The sequence below is a fragment of the Balaenoptera ricei genome, chromosome 2 (assembly GCF_028023285.1).
Source record: "Balaenoptera ricei isolate mBalRic1 chromosome 2, mBalRic1.hap2, whole genome shotgun sequence".
Classification (NCBI taxonomy): Eukaryota; Metazoa; Chordata; class Mammalia; order Artiodactyla; family Balaenopteridae; genus Balaenoptera; species Balaenoptera ricei.
Window position 1 is genome coordinate 97,540,512 of NC_082640.1, and position 21,003 is coordinate 97,561,514.

The 21,003-nt window shown below is 43.1% G+C and overlaps 1 protein-coding gene across 7 annotated transcripts in view; it reads right to left on the reverse strand.

Annotated features, from left to right (window-relative positions):
* SEMA6D (semaphorin 6D) overlaps window positions 1–19,666 on the reverse strand; it is a 55,996-nt gene extending 36,330 nt beyond the window's left edge. For 5 of the 7 annotated variants that reach the window (XM_059913366.1, XM_059913362.1, XM_059913363.1 and 2 more), the window contains exon 1: window positions 18,251–18,474. In XM_059913366.1, coding sequence (XP_059769349.1) covers window positions 18,251–18,377 — 127 coding nt within the window. In that variant the 5' untranslated portion in view covers window positions 18,378–18,474. Of the gene's footprint in view, window positions 1–16,610; window positions 16,632–18,250; window positions 18,475–19,322 lie in introns of those variants that run through there. The other 2 variants (XM_059913364.1, XM_059913365.1) reach the window with 2 other exon arrangements.
* Window positions 19,667–21,003: the final 1,337 nt, after the last annotated feature.

Consider the following 21,003-nt stretch of genomic DNA (forward strand, 5'->3'; position numbering starts at 1 on the left):
GCACCGCGATGAAGAGCGGTCCCCGCACCGCGATGAAGAGTGGCCCCCGCTTGCCGCAACTAGAGAAAGCCCTCGCACGAACCGAAGACCCAACACAGCCAAAAATAAATAATAAATAAATAAATAAAGTAGCTATAAAATTAAAAAAAAAAAAAAAAAAAAAAGAATCCGCCTGCCAATGCAGGCGACATGGGCCCTGGTCCAGGAAGATCCCACATGCTGCGGAGCAGCTAAGCCCATGCGCCACAACTACTGAGCCTGTGTGTCACAACTACTGAGCCTGCTCTCTGGAGCCCGCAGGACACAACTACTGAGGCCACGAGCCACAACTACTGAAGCCCACGTGCCTAGAGCCCGTGCTCCGCAACAAGAGAAGCCACTGCAATGAGAAGCCCGCACACCGCAACGAAGAGTAGCCCCCAACTCCCCTCAACTAGAGAAAAGCCCGCACGCAGCAATGAAGACCCAACGCAGCCAAAGATAAAATAAATTAATTAATTACTTAAAAAAAGTACAACACTTAAAAAAAAAAAATATATATATATATATATAAAGCCACCCTCCAACCCAAATAAGCTGAGCATTTTCTTGATGAAGGCACTTACTGCCCTTCTGTTGACCAAAGCCAAGAACTAATAGTCGGATCCTACGGAATATGTCTCTTGGAATATTATTTTAGATGGTAACTTCCTACAGAATAAGTCCTCTGTAATTTTAAATATCATATTTATACTCTGGGTGTTCAGTAAAAGAAAATGGAAGTAATTCAGAGATTTCAGTTAAATTAGCATGTCATAATTTTGGCTTTGCTCTTCTCCCCTTCTAACCTCCTACTTTTTCCTTCCTAGGGCTCCAAAATATAAAGTGCTAAAATAAAACCGGCAACAACAGTTTCTATTTTTAAAGTGAACTTTAATCTGATTTTCACAAAGATCCATGCCAATTCAAAATCGCTGCTGTACTCTTGGTGCTAGTAGTATGGTGACTGCCTTTTGCATTAAGAATTCTAGTCACACAGGAGAAAGAAAACCTGGCTTAGACTTCTCAGTGGTCAAGTGCAAAAGCAAAAGGAGAACTGATTGCAATTGTGTCCTTGAATATTTAAAGCCAAAACCATTTTTACCCCAGTTGTTTAAATATTGGCATCAAGGTCTCCTTTCTCTAGTCTAAAAACATGCACAGGAAAATGGAGAAGAAAGACCTGGCTCACTCAAATTCCGAACTTCCTCTTAAAGCCGGTGAGCGGAGTGGGAAGAAGTAAGGACGCTTTCATTGCCAGCCTTTTTGCTGGAGTCATCACCCTACTTCACTACCCGCCATGTAAGTGACATGCTAAGCATTAAGTATACTTTTATTTGTATGTGTAGCACAGCATTAAGTACATGTTTTCCTAAACTAATTTCTAAGCAGAACTGTTTACATTTTACCTTAAAGATAAATGGCTGCTGGAACACTGAATCCATTTCAGAATTTGGTCACTTTGAGCCATTTTTCTTAGTCATAAAATAAATACCAGAGCAGATAAAGATAATTCTGTAATTCTGCCTCTAGGTGTTAGAGTAACAAGAAGTCAGACTTCAGCACTTTCTGTGGCCCTTTTTGAATCAGCCCACTCAATGCTAATACAAATGTAAACACATCAGTCAGCCAACCATTAGGGGCTGAAGAAATATCTTGGGAGCTAAAATATAAACTCGCATTTGGTTCCAAGGCTCCTAAGCTAATCATCTTATTGCACACAATAAAACAGGAAGAAATCAAGATGTTCTCTACCAAGATAAACTAGAATTAAATGAGGTTAAATTAAATGAAAATAAGTGAATAAATAAACAATCCCTAAACTGAGTAACTTTTAGGAGGCCCAAAGACATGATACTTCCAGCTCTTGAAAGTAGAAAAAATTACCATTCTCTCTCTCTCACACACACCCCCTAAACTGAGTTGTTTAAAAGAATCTACATTAACACCTCTTGATCAATGTCAGAGTAAAAATTGCTTAATATTTAAGCGATGAAATCTGTAGCACCAAGCACCAAGGCTTTGATTTTAATTGGCCCCTGGTACTGTGACTTACACTGGAGTTGTCTGTGGGCTTTTAACATTACAGGACGGCTTCCAATATCTGCTCAAACAGGCCAACAACATGAGTGCAAAGTTGAAAAAGGTCCACTTAATGATGCAAATGTTTAGGTGGGTGATTAGAGACACTTTGAGCATCAAATTGTCTTGTGATCTAAAATTTGCTCAAGTGGAAGGCAGCTCCAAGCAGAACTGAAGGTCTATCTAAAAATGATGACTGCTACATCTCAATTAACTTAAAGTTGTTTTTCTTTGATATGTCTTTATTTATTTCAGTTTGCTGGTGACCTCAACTTGATAAAAAGCATGAGTATACCTGAAGTCTATGCTTGCCATTAAACAGCTACAAGTTTTAATACAGAATTTGCAACAGTGCTCTGAAGTGTCATAATGACTGAATCAGAAAAGATCTTGGTTCTCACACAGGGTGACTGCAGATTCATTGGTGGTACCTCTTTCTTGCACCTTGGAGAGACTGGGTCTCCAGAGAACTAGATATTTGGACCACCATGAGTACAGTGGTGTCTTCTCTACAAGTTAAAACTGAAGTTTAAGCCCACACAGTATATGCCCAGAGCCAGCATTCCCCCTGGCACCACACTGTGGGGTCTGTTTTAATTGGCCAGTTGCCCACGCCAGTGGGCTGCCTAAATAGTTTGATTATGACCTTGTAACATACAAAATGAGGACTGTAAATTAGAGAACTCTTAAGGATGCCAATATTTGTATATGAGAGTTTTAAAAGTCTTGGATATAGATTTTTTTCTAAGTGTGGCAAAAATACTGGAGTGAGTTACGTCTCCTCTGGGATATTAGCATAAAATCTATAGAGAGGAAAGGACAATCCAAATGAAATGAGCAGAATAATGCCAGTGTTCAGTCAATTCGATTTTATGTTGTAAAATCACTAAACAGCATGTAGGCCTAGTCTAGAGATCAAAAGTTTCAGCTACACAGCTCAACTTCTCAAAAAGAGTCCTGACTGCAACTTTTTTTTCTTTTGGTCCCATAATCCCCATATCCTAATTTTGAATTTTGAGAGTGTGGTCACCCCTGTTACAATCCAAACCCAGGGCAGACATCATTTGACACTCGTGTCTTACTCTCCTGAAGTGTGCAGATTACCAGCAGTGACCCTGGAGACCATGTCTATTCTGCCTCAGTTTACAACTGAGAGAACCAAGGCCCAGGGAAATTAGGAAGCTTGCCTGAGAGTGCGAGGCAGTGGGAACTCATACCCTGTCAACTCAGATCCTACAGAATAAACAGCATTGGTGAAAAGGAGCAATCAGGCCAGGCTACCTGATTCACAGGGGCCAGTGCAAAATGAAAATGTGGGGCTTCTTATTCAAAAATTATTAAGAATTTCAAGATGGCTAAAGCAGCACATTCTAGGCATGGGGCCCAGTGTGACCGCACAGGTAACACACCCATGAAACTGATCCTGGATGCAGTTATTTCATTATTTACTAAACTTTGACTCTTTGAAGGCCAAGGGGAAGAAAAGCTCTTTGAACACTGAATATGTTCAAAAATTATCTATTGTGTGGATAAGTGAATGAATGTGTATATGAATGAGTGAGGGAATGAGCCTAGAAAATTACAACTCAGACCCAGGGTCAGGTTGAGTTGATACAGTAAGTCACTGTGAGTAACTTGGTCCATTATTTAAGTGATGCAATTCATACTCTGAAAATACTTCACAACATAATAAAATTTCCCAGCCCCAACGTAAATAAGTTGCCAGAACCATGTCCAAAATGTGAGCAGCAAGGTGTACATGTGGTAGCATTACCATGCTTTTATGTGCTCAAGAAATGCCACTTCTTAGCAGAAATGGTCTTGCATTTTTTTTTTTTTCTGTCTCTTTGTGTGTTTAGAAGTAGCCATCCAGATATATTTTATGGAACCTATCCATGTGCAAAATCCACAAAATACTTCAGATATGAGTATTTCATATTGCCAAGCATCCCTGATTTGAAAACAGTAGTAATAACAAAACTATAATTTATTGAGTTTTTTATTATGTTAGATACCATGCTCAATGCTTTGCATATATTTCCTCCTGAAGAAAGACCTCACCACAACATCTCTATGAAGTAGATATATTATCCTGATTTTCCAGTGAGGAAAACAAGGCTCCAAGAGGTTGAATGGCAGAATCAGAATCAGAATTTGACCTTAGGACCATTTGGACTCCTGGAGACTAATAGTTCTTCGGAAGGTTGGGTATACACAGAACAGCAGAGCAAGGGCTACTGCTTCCTTTAAGGAATGAGACTTTTATCTGATAAGGACTGAGTGAAGTTTCCCTTTCATGAACAAAAATGCAGCCATAAAACACTGAAAGCAGAAATTTCTGATACTGAAAATCTAGGTGGTTAATTTTATAGCTTATTGCAAAGTCGTACAAAGACAGGTAAAGGAGGAACCTTCTCATCCAGATTTTCGGGGGCCTTAGGATCTGATTTACTGCATTACTGTATCAGGAAAAGAGGTTGAACAGTACAGAGTGAAGGAAGACTTAGCCAGGCTAAGATTTCCACTCAGGTAGTCTGCAGTATATTTCATTAAGGGACAAGAAAGACAAAAAATGTGGGTAACTTTCAGGATTATAAATTCACATTTATCTCAGAGTTGAAAAGAAGAAGAGTGTTTCTGTCTCTACCTCTCAAGAGATAAAAGTGGCTTCATAATTATGGCTTGTATTTATTATGATGTTTCAAAGTGTTAATCTGGCAGGGGTATCTTACTTCTCATTTAAAACAAGTCACAGGGGGGGAAAAAGAAAAAAATATGGGAGCAAATTCATTTGATATATTCTGTCCACTTCTTTGTAGCACTGTCCTCCCATGTCATATCTTTTATATTTTTTAACTGCCTAATTAAATGAAAATGCTGTTCTAGGGACATAAAATTTTCAAATAATGGCAGAAAAATATTTCTGGCCAAGCACTGAAGTTTTATAGCTTGAAAGCACTCATGAATATGTTTATGTCATGTACACTGTGTGTACATAATATGCATATATAACAATGTATAAATACAAATAGTTTGTATTTTGTTCATGCACCCACTGGTAAGCCAGTCGTCTCCTCCATGTAAGTCGATTGTGGTGGTCCCATTCTCCTGCCCAAGGCTGCTTTAGGTTACAGGTGTGAGCAGGTGTCATGATTCTATCAATGGGAGAGTCTGTACTAGGAAAGGTTTCTTAGGGACTCTTGGTCTCTTGATCTGCTGGATTCTCGCCTAGAATGTGCCAGTTTTACTGGGAACATGAAAAGAGCTAGCCAAGGGGAGGTTGACAGGATGAGAATGGCAGAGAATATAGACAGCACCTGAGTCTTTGATGATATTGTTAAGCCAAAGAATTAATCAACCCTGGAGCCACCCCATCTCAGGACTTATTATTATTGACTTAATGTTATATTTCCTCATTGTTCAGCAATTTTGAGTTGGGTTTTCTGTTATTTGTAGCCAAAACCAACATGACTGAGCACCTATTGTGTTCTAGGACCTAGCTGGCCAATTTCCATGCATTAGCTTTAATTTATTTCCCATCTCTTAAGGGACATTTTCTCCATTTAACAGAAAAGTAAACTAAGACTTGGAGAAGCTAGTGATATGCCCAATTTCTCACATCTAGTTAGCAGATAGGGGGCAGGATTCCAACCTATGTCTGTCTGACTTTGAAAAGTTATTTAAAACCTCTGTATGTGTTTGTGTGTATGTGTGGTGCTGTTCTATTTTTATATATGTCCACATTTATACATCTACGGTGAAGGTGTTATCTGTAGTAGCACAATCATTCATCACATTTTTGAGTCTCTGATAAAATAGTTAAATATGTTAAAAATATTCCCTCATAATTGAGGGAATAGCAACAAAATAAAGCAAATGGTAAGAACTGGCAAAAGTAATCATTACCAAGTTTCCTTATCCATTAGGAGTTACTTATTTTCAAGCTCGGTTCTGAGACATTGTGCCAGATGACATCTGCATTAAATTACTCATCAATCTGTATAGAGATCATTAATGAGTGTGAGTGCTTTAAGAGGGATATGTGTCTCCAAAGAAAATACTGAATCAAAGATGGCGAATTTGTTGTATAGAGGTTACCATGCCCTCTCCCTTTTTCACAGAAGACTTTGCAAATCAGTCAAGGTATCCTTTTTCTCCTTGACCTTAGATGTAGCCCCATAAGTTTCTACAACACAAGACGCAACAGCTACTACCAATCAGGTTTGGCTCTCTACTTTGAAACTCATTTGCCCTGTCTGTCCTACACATTCCATGGGGAGTGGCTCTTCAGGGAAGTAACTGAAAATTACAGGGAAATTGTGCAATGGTAGCGTATCAACCCCTGAGAGTTGAATGAGGTGCAATTACTGCTAACTGAAAATATTATCTATGTATTTCTGAAAATTGAGTCTAAAAACTATATTAGCAGCAATGAAGTTTAAGTGATCTCGAAAGAAAAGGGCAAAGTGTTGTAAAATGTAAATGGCAATAATAAATTGGCGAAGTTGGACTACTTGTGTGTCTGTCTCTTTGTACAGATAGCTATATGCACATTCACGAAGTGGATTCATATTTTTGTAAATCACCATTAGATTTGCTACTATGAGGCAATTAAAATATGAAGATAAATATATCATTAAGGAATCCTACTACTAGAAAGAAACCTAGAAATCATTTAGACTGTCTCTGGTGCCCATCCCGACCTCACTTTGTTCTAATGAGAGCGCTAGGGCCAGCAAGGCCAGGGCCTTGTCCAGAGCTATCTGGTGGGCTAACAGAGGAGCCAGGCCAGGTTTCCAGACTCCAGCTCTGTCCTCTCACACCTTTTCAGTGATGGGTGCACGTTTTGAACTTTAAAACTACATTAAGCCTCAGAAATCAGCAAAGTCTGTGGCAAAGAGAAGAAAGAGAGAGAGAGAAGAAAAGTAAGAGAGTGGGAAAGAGATCTATGATAACTTTCTACAATTCTTAGCAAAACACAGGCTCCCGATTTTCTGATTGACCTCTGAGGACATCAAGCCTCATAAGTTGGAGACGGTCTTGGCTATCAGTGGATGGGCTAGGGTAGGTGCTACCTGAGGAACCACATCCAATTGGCCAAGAGACACTGCCAGAGACAGCAAAGGATGGTCTGGTTATATCCATCACCTTTTGTCAATCATCCTTTGCTGGACCAGTAGCTCCATTAAAACACCTTTGTATAGTCCTCCAAAATGGTCCCCTGGTCCCCCAAATGCTCTTTATTTAGTCACCCCATGAAAGACAACTGGATTCAGGGACCCTGTCAATTCATTTACCAGGTAAATAATATTCAACCTCACAAGAAAAAAGTGAATGACTATATATATAGAATGCTTAGTACAAAGTTGGACATGGAGATCAGTAAGGTTAATTTCTCTGTTGTTACTGCTAAAATGATATTTAAAAGCCCCCAACTAATTATTCTAAAAGTAACATGGCCCTCCTCACTACTTATGTTCTGCGATTTTATTGTTTCTTTCACTGACTGAATTGAGGAGATTTTATAGTGAGTGGTTGAGATCATGGGCTTTGAAGTCAGACAGGCTTGGCCATGAATTCTGACGCTGCCATTGTGTGCTCCTAGCAGATACTTAACTGTGGTAGACAGAATAATGTCCCCATCCATCCCCAAAGATGTCCATGCCCTATCCCTAGAACCTCTGAATACGCTATTATGTACAGAAAGAGGGACTCTACGTATGTGATTAAATAAGAGATCTTAAAATAGGGGGATTTTCCCGGATTACCTGGCTGGACTCCATGTAATCACAAGGGTCCTTAAAAGATGGAAGAGGAAGGCAGAAGAATCCAAGAAGGAGATGTGTCTATGGAAGCAGAAGACGGAGTTATATGATGGCTGGCTTGGAATTTGGAGAAAGGGGCCACAAGCAAAGAAATGCAGGTGGCCTCTAGAATCTGGAAGAGGGAAGGAAATGAATTCTCCCGTTGAGCCTCCAGAAGGAATACAGCCCTGCTGACACCTTGACTTTAGCCTAGTGAAACACATTTGGGACTTCAAACTTCCGGAATTGTCAGGTAATAAATCTGTGTTGTTTAGACATCTAAGTTTGTAGTAATTTGTTACAATAGCAAAAGGAAACTCACTTATGCTCCTTGAGTATCTGTGCCCTCCGGAATTGTCAGGTAATAAATCTGTGTTGTTTAGACATCTCAGTTTGTAGTAATTTGTTACAACAGCAAAAGGAAACTCACTTATGCTCCTTGAGTATCTGTGCCCTCATCTACAAAATGGGAATAAAAAAAGGATGTGCCCCAAAGGGCTGACATGAGGATTAAATAAGAGAATGTAAATAAAACTCTTTAGTGCTTGGCAGAGATGAAGAACTCAATAAATGTTCACTGTCATTATGCATGATATCATTATATAGAGAGGAGATTTATATATTGTGATTGTAATAAATGGTGGTTCCATAAAGTATAATTCATTGTATCATAATAATCCCTTACATTTGAGCGGCACTTATCTGGTTTTTACGAAGCCCTTTTATCAACAACGTCTTATTTGATGCTCGTTATAATTGTGAGTCCACAGATGAGGAGACAGCGCTTCCGAGGAGACAGTGCTTTCCTTAGGTCACTCAGAGAGCCCACTACTGGCCAAAGTTGGAGTCTAGGTCATCTGATTCCAGATACAGTAGGCTGCCAATTTCATCATGTGGTTTATAGAAATATACACCCAGGGTTTGTAGAATCCTAACATAAAACAAAAATGATAAGGCCAGATGATGGGGTTGTTCATCCCACACAAGACCATTTCCCATGTGATCTCATTCATCCGTGTTTTTTGCCAGGGCCTCCTGCCCCAGCTCCTGCAAGCATAGCCCGAGGCCTCTCTGTAATGCATCTAGTCAGTTGTGCAAAGCACAAGGGAAAAGATTCCATCCTGACCGCAGCAGGCAATCACCTGATGCTCTGAAGCATGAAGTTTGATTACCCTTATCTCAGTTTATCATTAAATCAAAAACTGTTGCTATGAATACTGGCCCAGGACTCCATTTATGAAATGATATAGACCAGTCAGCAGAAATAAGTGAGTGTCCTTTTTCTTTCTTAATTTCTGCTCACTGTGAAGATCTTTTGCAAACTAGAAAAAAAAAGTGGCAGCTTTGAGCAGATTTTATTACTTTCTTACTCTTTCATGAGCTGGCCAGGATGCCTTTGGCTCATAACCATTCACCCTGTGCTGTAGGCAAGAGGTTTGAGATCTACTACCTAGTGGCCTGCCAACACTAGCCTTGAAGTCTAGCACCTGGCTTTGATGGGAATCTGAATTTTAGCAAGATGCCGGGCAATCTGCAGGTGCACTGATGTTTGAGAAACTCTGGCTACACCAGAGCATTGTCTCTCAAATTGTGGTCAAGGGACCATAGCATATGAGTCACTTGAGGAGTTTGTTGAAAATGCTGACTCCGGGGCCCCATTCCAGACCCAGCAACACAGACCCATTGGTGCTGGGGCCCTGGGAATCTGCATTTTAGTGCTATGTGATTCTGATAAATTTTAAAGTTTGAGGACCACTGGTAGAGATCAAAGATGTGGGTGATGACAGGAATTGTTAGGAGAGGGCCTGAACTTCCATGGTGTTATTCAGGTTTTAATCAGACTAGGGAGCAACCAGCATAGAACACATTGTCCTTCAGCCCAACCAACAGAGGAAGCCAGATTTCTGACATCATGAATCTGAAATGGCTGATATCTGGGTCAGGGCTAGGCAGCTAGGCGTCAAGGTCTGAGGTGACTCTCTAGGCCCCTGGAGCTCTCCTGCCAAATTCCCCTTTCCAGTCTGGCTGAATCTGTGGCAAGTGTAGTGGGTGGTGGTAGAGAAGAGCTGGTTGTAAAACTGGCTTCAAGGTCTATATATCAGTCAAGGAGATACGATAAAATCACATGTGAAAAGACTGCATAGTATAAGGGCTAAAAGCACGGGCCTTGGAGCCAGATTGCATTTACTTTTACTTAACAGACACTGAGATAAATACAGCACTCACTGCTAGCCAAGCACCATTCTAAGTGCTGTTCAAATCTTAATTCATTTAGGTCTCACAACACCTACCAGGTGGGTACTACCATCATCATCCACCTTTTATGTCATGAAACCGAGGCTCAGAAAGGTTAAGTAATTTGCTCAAGATCACACAGCCAATCGATCACACAGCCAGGACGCAGGCCCCAACAGGCTGGCTCGAGTTCATATCCTTAACCACCCTACTAAGTTGCTTCCCATGGACCCGAGTCCCCTGGTTCCACCACTCATTAGCTGTTTGACCCTGGGAAAATTACTTAATCTCCCATCCCTTAGTTTTTCCCCTGTGTAAACTGAGGATATTATTAATAATAGTACCCACCTCAAAGAATTCTGATCAGATGATTTAATATATCCACTTAAAAGAGTATAAGGCACATGGTCAGCACTTCATAAATGCTAACTCTGAGGGAGCTATCAGTCCCACACTCTCAAGGGTAGCATGAGGATTAAATTAGGTAACATATTTAAAGTACTAGGCAGAGTGCCACGGCACCTGGTAAGCACACGGTGAGGGCTAGCTGTTATTATTAGTCGAGCTGAGCCAGGCCAGTTTATTTTAGGTTTTGTCTGGAAAGCAACTGTGCTCTATGCAGGGACGCAGCACACCCGTCACTTCAAAAAGTAACTGGGTAGGAGCCATACTAATTCCTAGATCCAGCATTCTGGAGAGATCCTAGATTCTCTGCTTTACGTCACTGGAATATTCCTGAAAAGTCCCTAATATTGAATTTGTATATGCTTAACCCTTTTTCCCCCTTGACCTATTTTATAATTTCTCATTGATCTTTCATTGGCAGTGTTTCCTCAGACTTAAGAGTCTTCTCTCAGACTGTCTGTCATGTAACCATTAACTTGTAAAAGACTTAAACATACCAGGGAAAATTGAACCACTGGAGCAATTCTTGGCAAAGCAATTGGCTTAACCATTCCCCAATGTGATTGTTTTCATTTTATTTTTCCTTTGTTATGTATTCACGTGCTTATACTACAGAGAATTTCCGGTCTTTCCTCCCAGGAAGCTTATCACCTCCACTATTAAATTTAATCGTGGATTGATTACAATTTAAGTTAACTCAAGGGGTTAATGATGGCTTGGAAACCCTCATACCCAAACAGCCTCGCTTGGAGTACGGCTGGGCATGGCGGGGGGGTGGTGGGGGTAGGGGAGAAAGGTGAAGGTGTGGGAGTTGGGAAGGTAGGGTCGTGGAGAGGCATTGATGGGGGGTGAGTTTATCATGAAAACTCAGACCCAAAAAGGGATGGTGGATCCCCAGGGCCTCTCAAGGATGGGGTTTTCTAAAAGGAAGTATTAGTAACTCCAAGTTGTTTACTGCCACTTTTTCGCTCGTTCTATTAGGAAAAGGCTGCCATAGCTCTAACCCCATTGCTTGCGAACTTTACCAGGCATGATAGGTTATAACTACAATCGAATGAAAAGTTAAACTCAATGAACACGTTTACTAAAATATCTGCACCACGTCTACTATATGTCACGCACTCTGCTAAGTTACAGCCGTGAACAGGCAGTCTAACCTCATGGGGCCTGCGGGCTCCTCTACCGAGCACCTAGAGTCCAACTCATGCCTCTCTTATGGTTTCAACAAGTTTCTACTCTCTCTTCCGCTTCCTATCTCCACATCCTCCCCAAACCCACATCTATGTATGCAGCTTATTCTTTGTTATAGAGTCTCTGTCTAGAGTCTCTTCAAGTTAAAGCAAAAAATAAAGCCCATGAAGCAGCAACCTTCTAGCTTGATTCTGCTAAACCCCTCTGTGGGGGGAGCCAGCTTGCTGGGTAATTCGAGGCAAATCACACGATCCCTTGCAATATTCCCGTGTAACACTGAACCAGTTGGCAGTTGATGTGGGGTTTTAGCTCTGATCACGGAGCAAACTCCTGAATCATCACAAGATTGATCCCATTCATTCTGATGGCTTAAGCCGCAGGGCCATCTGCTGATCGGCTAAGTACAGTAGACCAGAGACACTCAATAAATATTTGTAGATTGCACGGCAAACTGCTTCTTCACACCTGAAACGCGAGTCTAGGTCAGGACCCAAACGTGGACAAGTGACCTAGACCCCTACCCGCATCCCAGGGCCTTTGCCTAAGCTGTTCTCTATGCCTGGAATGCCCTCCCTTTCACCACCTCCACTACTGACCCTTGCTGTCCACCTGTCCAAATCCTACCTAGGTCAAGGACCAGCTCGAATATCAGCGGCTCCACAAAGCCTTCCCTGACCACCCTAGCCAGAAATAACTTCTCACTCCTCTCAATTACCATAGGTCCGTGTGTGTTTTCTGGCACTTAAGACACTCGCCATTTTATTTTGGCTATGTGGGTACCTCGTTTTTTCTACACCACTTAGTAAGAGCCTTGAGCTCTGGATCCATGTCAGTTCCTCTTTGAACCGTTTCCCCACCCTGGCACCTCCTTGCACAGAGCCAACACTTGGTAAAAGTTAGCTGAATGAACAAATGGTTACCCCAGCAAGGACAAAAACAGAAGCAACTGCAACACTCTGTATCCCCCCTTTTGCTGCCTGTCTTTCTTCTTCTTCTATAGCTTTTAAAAATATATTTACTTGATCCACCAATTACCCACAGGAGGTTTGGGGACTTACTGATAAACGTAGACAACTCTGCAGACCAAAAAGTTTCCAGAGACCCTTCTAATGACAAGAGAGGCCTAGGCCAACGTAGGCGCTGGGGGAGTCTGAGTCCCTGGTCTGCTGACAGCCGGCTCCTGGGAATGGAAGTGTTATTTTCTCAAAGAGCTTCATCTGCTCTCGTTCATATGTGCCAGTTCCTCAGCTGAGTAGAAACTCCTGACTTTATTTTTAAATACAGACTCCAATAATAGGCTAAGTAATTGCAGATCTTCCTGAGGCCTTATTATACATGTACCAACATATTGGACTTTTTAAAACCCATATTTCTTTTCCAAAAATGTATGTTGAAAACCTTAAATTTCAGCATTATATGTAGTGGTAATGTGTATTTGTTTTTTTTCCTTCCCATAGGAATCCTGAATAAAAAAGAACAACAGGGCTTCCCTGGTGGCGCAGTGGTTGAGAATCTGCCTGCCAATGCAGGGGACACGGGTTTGAGCCCTGGTCTGGGAAGATCCCACATAACGCGGAGCAACTGGTCCTGTAAGCCACAACTACTGAGCCCGCGCATCTGGAGCCTGTGCTCTGCAATGGGAGAGGCCGCGACAGTGAGAGGTCCGCGCACCGCGATGAAGGGTGGCCCGCGCTCACCGCAACCAGAGAAAGCCCTCGCACAGAAACGAAGACCCAACACAGCCAAAAATTAAAAAAAAAAAAAAAAGAACAACAAAAAATGCGGATGCATGGGTGACAATTTCTCAACAACGTATCTGATTACTCACAGAGGTGAAAGGATTCTCTCTCAACCATAAGTAAGAAAAACGTATATTACAGTATAATACATAGTCAAACTTCAGTAAGACTATTTCCATCCTCGTGCCACTAATGCTTGAACAGCTGCAGCCCTCACTGTCTTTGCTGATGGGGCCCATAAATACTCCTGGGAAATGGGACAGAGATACATAACCGATCTTCACCTGCCAAGATCAGGGAGATGAATGTCCATCGCACCCTGACTTAGAAGCACTTTTTTGGTGGCGATGAATACTGCCATTTGTCCTATGCCATGCAATCTTGGACAGGAAAGCCTAACATGGAGAAAAATGGTGGGAAAAGATGCTGTTCTAGGACACTTGAAAAGAAGAGCGTGTCATTAATTATCTGGCCAACAGGAATAAAAATGAAAGAAGAGTACGCCAATATGATCTAGTTTAGAGAAATGTTAAAACTTAAGAGCATACCGATTCTGTACATATCATTTCGTTCAATACAAAGATTTCCCTCAAAGTATGACTCTTTTATTGAAAAAGCAATGTCAGAAATATCAGGGAGTCAGAAGATTGCAAGGTGATCTATGTTCCTGGAAACAATTCAGTGCAGTGATGACATGGTGGGCTGAGATGTCAGGGAGACCTGAGTTCAAATCCTGACTCCACCACTTCCCTGCTTTAAGACCTCAGGAAAGTGACTTGACTTCTCAGGTGCTTGAGTTCTTCTTTTGATAAAGCAGTGATAATAACAGAATCTGCCTCACCCACCCCAGTTGTTTGTTACATGATGTAATTAAGATAAAGATCTTAGTGTGTGCCTAGAAATTAGCAAGCAGACTAACAATAAGGGTAGTTGTTGTGGTTGCTGCTTTCTCTTCTTCCTCTTCCATCATCGTCATCCGCAGGAGCGTCACAGCATCTCAGCTGTTTTGTGGCTGATTTCATTGGTAAACATTAGGAAGAGAGGTGAGAAGACTATCTCCCACCAAAATATGAGGCAGTCTCCCCTTCCCACATCAAACTCCAAAAGCAGTACTTCTAATTATAAAAGTCTTTTTTTTTTTTTTAAAGCTTGGCAACATAACCTAATAAACATGTCCACCTAATTCATGCCATTCTTGCTTTAACAAGCAATGACTACTGTAACAGATATCTTATAGAGTAAAAAGAAGAAAACAAACCAAAAAATGTGATAGAAAGCGTTGGGTTCCGTTACTCATGGGTCCCAGATTTAGGTACATCACACGTTCTTTGTGAAAAAAGATGAAGCAATGATAACTTCAGCTCTCCAAAGAACTAGACAGGGGTCTTTTTCTGCTTTCAGTCATTTGGGATCACAGGCTAAAAGCTATTTCGTTCTTTTCTTCCCCCTTTCAATAGACTGAGTTCTGAAGGTCTAGGGTGAGTGGTGTGTGAATGACTCCTTCTAATTCTGTAATTCTGGTGGTCTAATCGTATCAAGTCTAAAGAGGCTTTCCTGTGGGTCACGTAAGGTTGAGGCAAGTCCGCTCTTAAGTGGAACATGCCACTGCAAGCCAGCAGGGCCTTTCTGCAGGTGTGCCCCCAGAAGTGGGTGAGGGGCCCAGCACAGGTTGGCAAACACTGGAAACCTCCTGTTCTGGGTGTTAACTTTAGTTACCACAGCCAGACAATGTTGCCAGTGGTGTGGAAGAAAAAATTGCTGTAGCCAGCTGTGTTGTTCACAGTCGGATGGATTCTGTGTAGCTCCAAATGGTGATAGAGCCAGCAGCCTGTTGTAGCCAAGGACAGAATGATGGATGATCTACATACTGTGTCCAAGTAGAGAGAATGGCAGAAGTTCACTTCAGGGTTGTTAAAATGCTAATCTGGGTGAGTTAACAAAAGCTTAATAGAAAAGAAAAGTTTGAGAAAAGTATACCTCGTGTGGTATCTAGCGGACCACTGATTTGATCACTCTTGGTTACATAAACGGTTGCTTTTCAAAGTAAGAATGTTTCCTAGTTATCCTACTGGGAAGAGTGGAAGCAGCTTCACTTATCAGCTGCACTGACACTTGTCAGGGTCTGAGGAGGAAAAGTTAGCCCAACAATAGCCACCTTCACTGAAAAGGGTTATGATATGCTTAAAATAGTTACATGATTTTCATTCTCTCTACATGTCATGGGAATAGATCAAAACACACTTTTTCCCCCCACAACTGGAAGTTGGCAGCTGTTCACAAAATAAGCTGCAACCTAAGACACTGGCTTTGGTAGATTTTAACTCTAAGTCTCCATTCACATGAGCCATTGAAAGCAAGATCTCCTGCTCCAATGACAGTTTCAACACGTGAATTACACTAATAGTACATTGCACTATTAGTGTTAAAGGCAGGAAGATTGGCCCCCTATAAATATGTGGTATGGATAATCTTGCCTTAAAATCTTTAGGATGAAATAACATGCTTCAAAAAAAGATGCAGATTTACATTTCTTGCCAAATGATCCAGTTTTGCCATTCTCTGTCTCTCTGGATTCTTCTTTCTTACTTAAGTTGAACATAGAGAAACATGTCTGCCTCACCTGATGTTGGAACATTGGCTAGCATAGCTCCTTGCAAACGACAGGGACTCAATAAATACTGACTGGCTGGCATACCTCAAGCACTTCTTGCTTCCTCTAGAAATGAATCTAGAATGGGCAGGCTTAAAGTCTATTAACTGAAATAAAAGGTAATATTTTATCTCGTAATATGCTAAGAAAGGAGTCCACCTCCTACGGTTACACCAATAATGGTTAGGCATTCAGCCAGGCTCTTAACTCTGCATAAAATGCATCAGAAGGGTGAAAAATGACCCTATTTCAGATGCATTTTTCACTCTTTGTCTCTTAGTGAAACTCAAATGCAAGAACAATGACTAAGCTAATTACCAAGGCTTATTATGATGGAGCAGCAAGAAGTGAAGAACTTCTCCAGTTTCAATAAGTCCTTAACAATTATGGGCATTTTTGTGAAACAAAGCTCCAATTCCTGCTTACTTTGTCTGTGTGCCTTTCATGCAATAGAACCCACCACACAGGATTCAGGGGCCTACTTACCCAGAGCACAGTTACTGGACAGATCCTTCCTGTTTAGCAGGCAGCCAGTGAACTTAAGTCTACTGGATTTCTAAGGGAGTTACCCTCACTCTAAGGACTAATAGGTTTGCGTCACAACCATCTTTCAAATCCATCCAAACGAGGGGAAACAAGACCAGATGGTGCTATTAGAGGGCACCTAAATAAATAAATAAATAAATAAATAAAGAGAAAGAGGGCAGAATGCCCACAAATCCAAATCAAATTGAAGTTAACTAGCTGTTTGGTGAAGGAGAAGCCACGATATTCCAGGCACACTGTCCTGCATCACAGAAATGTTCCTCAAAAAAGGTTACCTATGTAGCATCCCTAACAGAAACAAGGACAGGCAACAACTAGAATCCAATAAGAAATAGTAACTGGCTGTTAATTTCACCAAATGTACCACTGGAAGAAAATGGTTTGCTAAACAACACCATTTGGAAATCTCAGGGTTATTTATTTGTCTTTCTGAGAGCACAGTCTAGGGACCTAAATCAACGCATGGATACTAACTTTAAAAACAAAACTCAGCTATGTTTATTTACCTCAAGATGTTTAAGTTCATGGTAATATAGGCCCAAATCTCAGAGCTTACTTGGCAATTTCTATTCAGCTAAACCAGCGTAAATGTTTGTGTAATATTTGCCAGCCTGACAGAACATGCCTGTCACCCACTACATTAAATGTGACGACACACAACTTAATTTCTTGAGTTAGCTATCAAAGAGAGCGAGGGGATTTTTTTTTAACAACATGAATAAACCAGCATCAAAACCTATTGTTAAACCACCAAAAGAATAGTAAAATCTTCACCTTGAGCTGTCTGGGATAAGATTTCTCAATTCTACAAGGAAGAAACCTTGAAAAATTTCTCCAAACAATTATTTCTCCAATTCTGAGGGACGGAGACCAAACCAGATTAAAAAATGTTAAATCTTTCCCCAGGACTTCAGCCTTGAAATAAAAGCATCCACGTTACTGCCCCAAATATCAAGTAGAGGGAAGAACAATCCTTAAAAAGCAACTAAAACATTTTACTGCAGACTTAAATTCTTAGGAGCCAGAAGCTCTTGGGAAAATTGCCCTACACATTTCTTCTCCCAAGTAACTGGAAACACTACCGTTATTTTTAAGGGAAAGCCGTGGCCCACAGTGATGGACATAAGGTCCGATTATTGTTTGCAAAGTCTGTATATCTATAATAATGATCTACTGTTCCTTCTGTGTGAATCTCCCAGCTGAACGTGCTGAGGAGTGGGGATGCCGGAACTTGGGTTGCTGACTGGTTACCTCAGAATGAGTAGTACTACTCTGGGTTCGTATAACACAGCTACTTCACTCCTGTCTAGCTCCATGACATTTAGCTCTTTACGAGATCGGGATTTAGAGAATCACCTGACAGCAGTGGTCCCGAGAGCTGATTTAACAAAACATTTTCAAACTCAGTTCTCATCCACACCTTCAAGTCCTTTATGACCTTTAGTTTCAATCCAAGAGTTATACACGACAGAGGAAGCTTTAAGCCCTTCCAAATTACCCAAGGCGGCTGCTGGTATCAATTTCTGCAGACCAGGAACAAACATCATTGCTGTCAAGACGGGAGATAAAAGTTTCCCTACCTTCCGCCTCACCATCCCCCTGCCAGCGGCTGCCGACGCGAGCGGCGGCTCCCTCCCGGCTGCAGAATGCCTCTCGCCGCCGGAGAAGGGGCTCATGCAAAATTGACTCTTCCTTATTTGTTTCCATCCATAATTGATGGGTAGATGAGAACGTAACACATCTCAGCGCTGGGCACTTGCCGCCTGGCGGAGACCGTGTCCAAGACGCTTCCGTAAATCATTTCCAGCCGGAGAACAAAGCACGGAAAGTTGCGGGGGAGAGCGGCCGGGAGGAGAAACGGGGCGCCGGGTGGGGGGCGGGCAGCTCTGGGCCCCGGAGCCCGCCCGCGGCGCGCTTGGCCAGCAGGGGGAGAGGGAGGGTTGGGAAGTGGCCGCCCTCCGGGCAGAAGCCGGTGCTGGAGCCTGGAGCGCTGGGGCCGAGTCCCCCGAGCCCCCGCCCCTAGCCAACAGGCGCTACCGGTGGGCCGTCCGACCCGGGGGCGCACTGACAGGTAGCCGGCGTCCGCCGTGAGCCGCTCGTCCGTCGGCGGCTGAGCTGCGCCCCTTCTCCTGGCGCGGGCGGGTGCTCGCCCATCCACGGCTAGCCTGGCCCCGCGGTCCCAGAGTCGGCTCCTGGGCGGGCGGGCGGCGGAGCCCGCAGCCGGCTCCTTCAGCCTTGGCTCGGCGGTCGCGCGGGCTGGGGACGTGGTGCCCGGCACCGAAGCAGCCGGGTTCCCCCTGATAAGGTGCGGGGGAGCGCAGAGCTGGCGCTGCCTGGCGAGAAACTTTTGCTGGCTCCCTCCTTCCGCTTTTTTTTTCCCCCGAGGTGGGTGCACAGTCTTGAGGGGCCCCCTCCCCGCAAGCCTCCAGCAGTGCGAGTTTTGACGCGTCCGCCAAACCTCTCCAGCCCTTTGCGCGTCCCTGGTACGGCAGCCGGAGAGAACAGCTTGGAAAAGAAATCGACTCTCCAGTGCCAACACACACGCATACGCACACGTACACATACACCAGAAGCAATTCAGGCTCTAAGGATCAGGGTCCGATCCCCACCAGGCGCCTAGAGCATTAGCAAATTTTTATAGGGCTGTCTTACCTCATGGGGGGGATGGGGGAGAGGCTGGTTTAGGGGAAAAAAAAAAAAAAAAAAAAAGCTTGTCACGCTCAGGGAGAAAAGAAAATAAAAAATAAAGAAAAAATTAGAAAAAAAGAGATATATCCCTGTGTCTCTAGGTTTTGGCTTCTTCGATATAATCCTGAAACTCGCCACCGCTGTGGCGAGTCCTTGCAGCAGCGGCAGCGACAACGACAGCAGCAGCGGGACGGAGCGGGAGCCAAACAAATCGAGGCACGGCAAATGGTGTAATTCGATCCATCTCCAAGTCAATCCATCAGGCGAGCCGGAGCCTCGTTCCCTCCCCGCACTCGGCAGCTCGCGGCGCGGGGCCCACCCCCGGGCGCGGACGGCAGGAGGCGCGGGCGGCCCGGCGCGCTCGCCCTCTCCCGAGCGCCGCGGCCAGCGCCGCCTGGAGGCCCCCAGCCCGGCGCCGCGGCCCGGCTGACCCCTCGGTGGCCTCCGCGTCCCTCCTCCCCGGCGCTCTGCTGCTCGCCCTCCCTCTCGCCACCTCTCAAGAGCTGCTCCTTCCAGCGACTTGCAGCGCCTCAGTCATCCAGCTCGCGGTGGCTGCTGCAGCCTGAGAAGCAGCCTTTTCGCTTTCCTACCTCTTTCCCTCTTTTTTTCGCTCCCTCACTTTTTTTGAGCTCTCCTCCAGACATTTAGAGGACAAGGCGTTGCAGCCCAGAGGAGCTGCAGGCACAGTTGCTCCGTAAAGTTAGGCCTTAGTTTCCTCATCTAAGATTTATTTTTTAAGCACATCCTTACAAGCCCGCCCCCATATTACCTTTGTCGTCCCCCGCCCCAATTTCTCTTTACAACCACTAAGCAAAACAGCTAGGAAGAAGCAATCAAACATTGTTTTATCTTTATAAAATACAGAAATTGCCTACTAAAAATCCCATTTCTACTTTGAATGAAAGCCATTCAGTACAGTATAATTTTGCAGGCTAATGAGCCGGTTTTACAGGCAAGTGTGTCGTGTAATATGTTCTGGGAGAAATGAAAATGTCCTTGAAGTGACATCATTTCAAACTGACTGTCACAAAGGAAAGGAAAAAAGTCACATACTTAAAAACAAGAGGATTTTAATCCAAACTTCATATCCAAGAACAGGCTGTGTTTTATTAAAATTTCCAGTTGAATTATGAATCACTGAGGGGTCTAAATGGCCGGAATGAACCATGATGCCCTCATTTAAAGAAAAAGAAAGACGGGAGCTTTTCCGCCAAACTTTTAATTTTCATTTGAGTATGGTTAATTACCGTGAATGAGAGGAGAAGGGGGCAGAGAAAGGATTTTCCTTTCCTCAATGGTTCCTGCTTTCTCCTCAGCACAGTTACATGTTTACATTTAGGAAAAATACCCTGTACTGAGTTATTTCTAAAACTTCCACTGACAGCCTTGAAAAGGAACTCAAAAAAGACACCCCAAGGAACTGCTGCAGGACTCACCGGGAGAACTGTTTCCTCGCTAGTTAACATTTTGTTACCAAAAGGAAGAAGGAGGGAGGAAGAAGGGGAGTCTTTTAAAATACAAACTCTCTTCCCGCTGTTCCTCCCATTCGAAGTAAGGGGTAGGGGGCGGAAAGAACAGCTTTGGCAACACAGCTTTGTGATTTTTCTGTTGCTGTTAAGGCTTTTGTTGGCTGGCTGGCTGGTGT